The sequence below is a fragment of the Octopus bimaculoides genome, chromosome 18 (genome assembly GCF_001194135.2).
Source record: "Octopus bimaculoides isolate UCB-OBI-ISO-001 chromosome 18, ASM119413v2, whole genome shotgun sequence".
NCBI classification, from domain to species: Eukaryota; Metazoa; Mollusca; class Cephalopoda; order Octopoda; family Octopodidae; genus Octopus; species Octopus bimaculoides.
This window is the reverse complement of record NC_068998.1, coordinates 369,145-372,627: the sequence shown is the minus strand read 5'-3', so window position 1 is coordinate 372,627 and position 3,483 is coordinate 369,145. Positions and strand designations below refer to the sequence as shown.

The 3,483-nt window shown below is 35.2% G+C and overlaps 1 protein-coding gene across 10 annotated transcripts in view; it reads right to left on the bottom strand.

Moving 5' to 3' along the window:
- The window catches only part of LOC106871672 (peripheral plasma membrane protein CASK), a 516,651-nt gene that overhangs the window by 349,731 nt on the left and 163,437 nt on the right, over positions 1 to 3,483 (bottom strand). For all 10 annotated transcript variants that reach the window (XM_052974602.1, XM_052974597.1, XM_052974599.1 and 7 more), the window contains one exon: positions 1,987 to 2,109. In XM_052974602.1, the coding sequence (XP_052830562.1) occupies positions 1,987 to 2,109 (123 nt within the window). The remainder of the gene's footprint in view (positions 1 to 1,986; positions 2,110 to 3,483) is intronic.

Below are 3,483 nucleotides of genomic sequence, written 5' to 3'. Positions count from 1 at the left end.
GAAGAAGAGAGAGAGAGACGAGACTTGAAATTTACAAAATTTTTAACTAAATTTATAATTGCCATACCATCATCATCATCATCATCTGCTAACGTCCATCTCCCAGGCCAGTACAGGTCAAGCCTCTCTCACACATACAAACATTCAGACTCCAAACAACTATTCGGTGAACACCCAAAAGACGAACAAACTCAGAATATTATTACACTTGCAGAGTTAATAATTGCCATGGAGTCTGTGAAATTGCTTCTTGCATCTTTTCCTGTTCAGTGGAATAACATTTATGAAAATGAAGAGAAGACAATTAAGGGATAGCTACAAAAAGAAAGCTGGTTCGTTATTAAGTAGATGAAATGAAGGCATGTGAATGATTTAAGACAATACGTGACCAGCTGGAAGAGTAAAATATATGGAAGTCGAAAAGTCTATTAAGAAGAAAAGGCAAGTTTGTTGATATAAAGCCTGACTAGAAGAGAGAACAATTACAGCATTATATAACATTAATATGGTGAACTAATTGAAACAATCAGAAGATAGTTTCTGGGAAATATTGGATCATGAGATAAGAACATGATTTGTAGCCTTCATCAGGATCAATTGGGGGACGGGGGTGGGCGGTTAGTTGGTGTTTGGATTTTTACAAGAATACTTTATTGTAAAATGGTGAAAACATAGATAAACAGCAATTATTTGATGAATATAAATTTGTATTTAAACTAATTCGATAATAGTTTCTAGAGAGAAAATTAGAGTTAACGAACAAAGACATTTTCTATAAAAATACAAGATCAATGACATATATTCCAATCAATAGTTAATTAGGTATATTGAATATTAACGATCTGGTTCCTCTATCGCAATAAATTGAATTCCTAAGTAAAAAGAAACAAAAATAGACATTAACAAAAAGACACACAAAAAATGGATCCTAAACTAATTAATGTGTGTCGAATGAAATTGTAGCAGTAACCTAAATAATTTAATTAATTTAGAAAGGTTAAGAATAAGGTTATTTCATTATGGAAAGGTGTTCAATTTTAATCCTGTTCAACTGTTTTATTCAAATTATAAAATTCTACAATACAACATATCATCTCTTAAGAAAGACCTCAACCTATATCAAAGAATCAGTTGTCTTTCATAGTGAAAATCACTTCAAGAACAAACAATTAACCAGGGGGTGGGGGGTATCAACAGAAAATAAGCAAAAAAGAAAAAATAGAGAAAAAAAATCCTATAGTTTGACAGAGATGGTAACCCAAAGATGTGTTTGAAGATGTTGAAATGTTGTTGCAGATATGAAGAAAAGAAAACCAAGATTATTTCTTTATAACGAGTGCAATGATAAAATAGCTGGAACAGCAGAAGGATTGAGGAACTGAAGAATATTCACCGAGAAAACCAGTCAAACTAATTCTATAAAGTATTTTAGTGGAGAATTGTGGTACAACAGACATGGTGTAATGTTAGTAGCAGTATAACTTTGTCCTGAGCATCACATATCAAACAAAATATTAATTAAAACAGTGGGGTTAATTACTAGATAATTTCATTAATTATTTCTCCCTTCAATCACAAGTTGTCCCAACAGAAAGGTTCAAACTCAAACAGATCAGACACAGCATTCAGGAGACAAAACTTGTGTCAGTGGTTGCTCAACCCCCCTCGATGTTATGGTGAGAATGAGTAACATTATAATGGTGGTGGTGGGGTTAGTAGAAGCAGAGAAGAGAGTGTTCAATATTAAGTTAAAAGAGTAAACAAACATTTCAAGCTGTGAAACTCCCAGAAAAAACACTCCTCAGAGTTTGTCACATGACAGAGTTGAATTAAAACAGAAAACTCCTCTCCTTACATGACAACATCACACATCCAGAGAGTAACATCAAGTGTACTCCTGAGAGGAAAATAAGAAAGTTCCATTTGTTTAATGTCTTCATCTAATACACCACACAAACACACTGGTTAATCTGTTAATCTACTAACCTTAATCCATGGATGATTGAGGGCTTCTTCAATAGTAATTCTTTTCTCTGGATCAACTTCCAGCATTTTCTTCACGAGGTCTTTGGCAGATTCCGAAATGAAATCCCATTGTTTTGCCCGCATCTACAACAGAGGAAGAACGGTCAGAAAACGGGGAGAAACTGCACATGTTTGATATGGAAATGAGTCTGAAGAGGATCAGCACAACACACATCTTTAGATAATGCCTACAGAGGGATAACAATAAAAGAGCAACATTTCAATGGCAGTAAAGATGAGTAGAGGAGGAGTTGAAGAGGAAGATGCAGTGGTGTTAAAGGCGTGGAAAAAACTATTTAGTATGGTTCTAGGAGTGAAACAGAGTGGAGGTGAGGAAAGAAGGTAAAAAAGGGTTGAATTGAGGTTTTGACGAAGCTGGGGGTTTGGAAAGAGCATCATAGTTACAGAATTAGAGAGCAGAGAAGAAGACAGAACTGCTTAAATGGCTTCTTTCAGTCAAATATACTTCCTCTCTTAAATAATTAATCATCACTATGTTAATTGTATTTAATCAGAGAGAAATAATAGTAAAGACAGACTTTCACATCTGTGACTCTTTAGACACAATAAAGCCTTATCCACTACATCTCCCCCCCCCCTCCCAATCATAGCAAGTAACAAAATCTGTTCTTAGATACAAATATTGTCAAATGTAACAATGGTCAGATAAATGTTTCAACAGGTCTTGTGCGACAAATAATGGAAGTTGAGATGATATATTTTTGGGGGACAAGCCATGGCACAATGAAATATTTGGGGGGACGAGTTGTGGCACATCAACTGCTTCACAACTGGTTTCAACTTTATTTGTCAGTCATAAATATTCAATGTTTTTACGTATTGAACAGTTTTGTAATAATGTTGGTTAGTGTTCAATAAAACTGATAGATTTTTACTCACTTCCATATATTGTCAGCTAGCCCCTATTGTACACACACACACACACACACGCCTTAATCCCATCCCTAACACTACTGTAGCCCCCCTCCATACACCGTAATCCTCATGATATATTGCTGTAGGAAGATATTTGCAGACCAAAGATTTTTGTGTGTGTCTCTGTACTTATGCTTAAACATGGGTGTATAAGAGTGAGGCCATACTTATATCCATCTGCATGTGTGTATGTGTAACAGCATGATTATTATTACAGGCCTGTGAACGTGAGTGTGTGTGTGTGTATAGCCATGTGTGTGTGTGTTTGTGAGGTGCTGGATCTATGTCCAGACTTTACACCACCAAATGAGATATAAAAACTGTATTTCTCCAGTTCTGATCAATCAACATTAAAATATGATGGAATATAAAAAAACCTAAACCAAAAAGGAAGAATGAATCAAGAAGGGAGAGAAACACAATGGCAACAATAGGAACCTAATTTCAAAGACAACTTCAAAGTGGAACCGGGCAGATTGTAAATACGAGATGACACTGGAAAGTTGCAACTGAAGGAGGTGG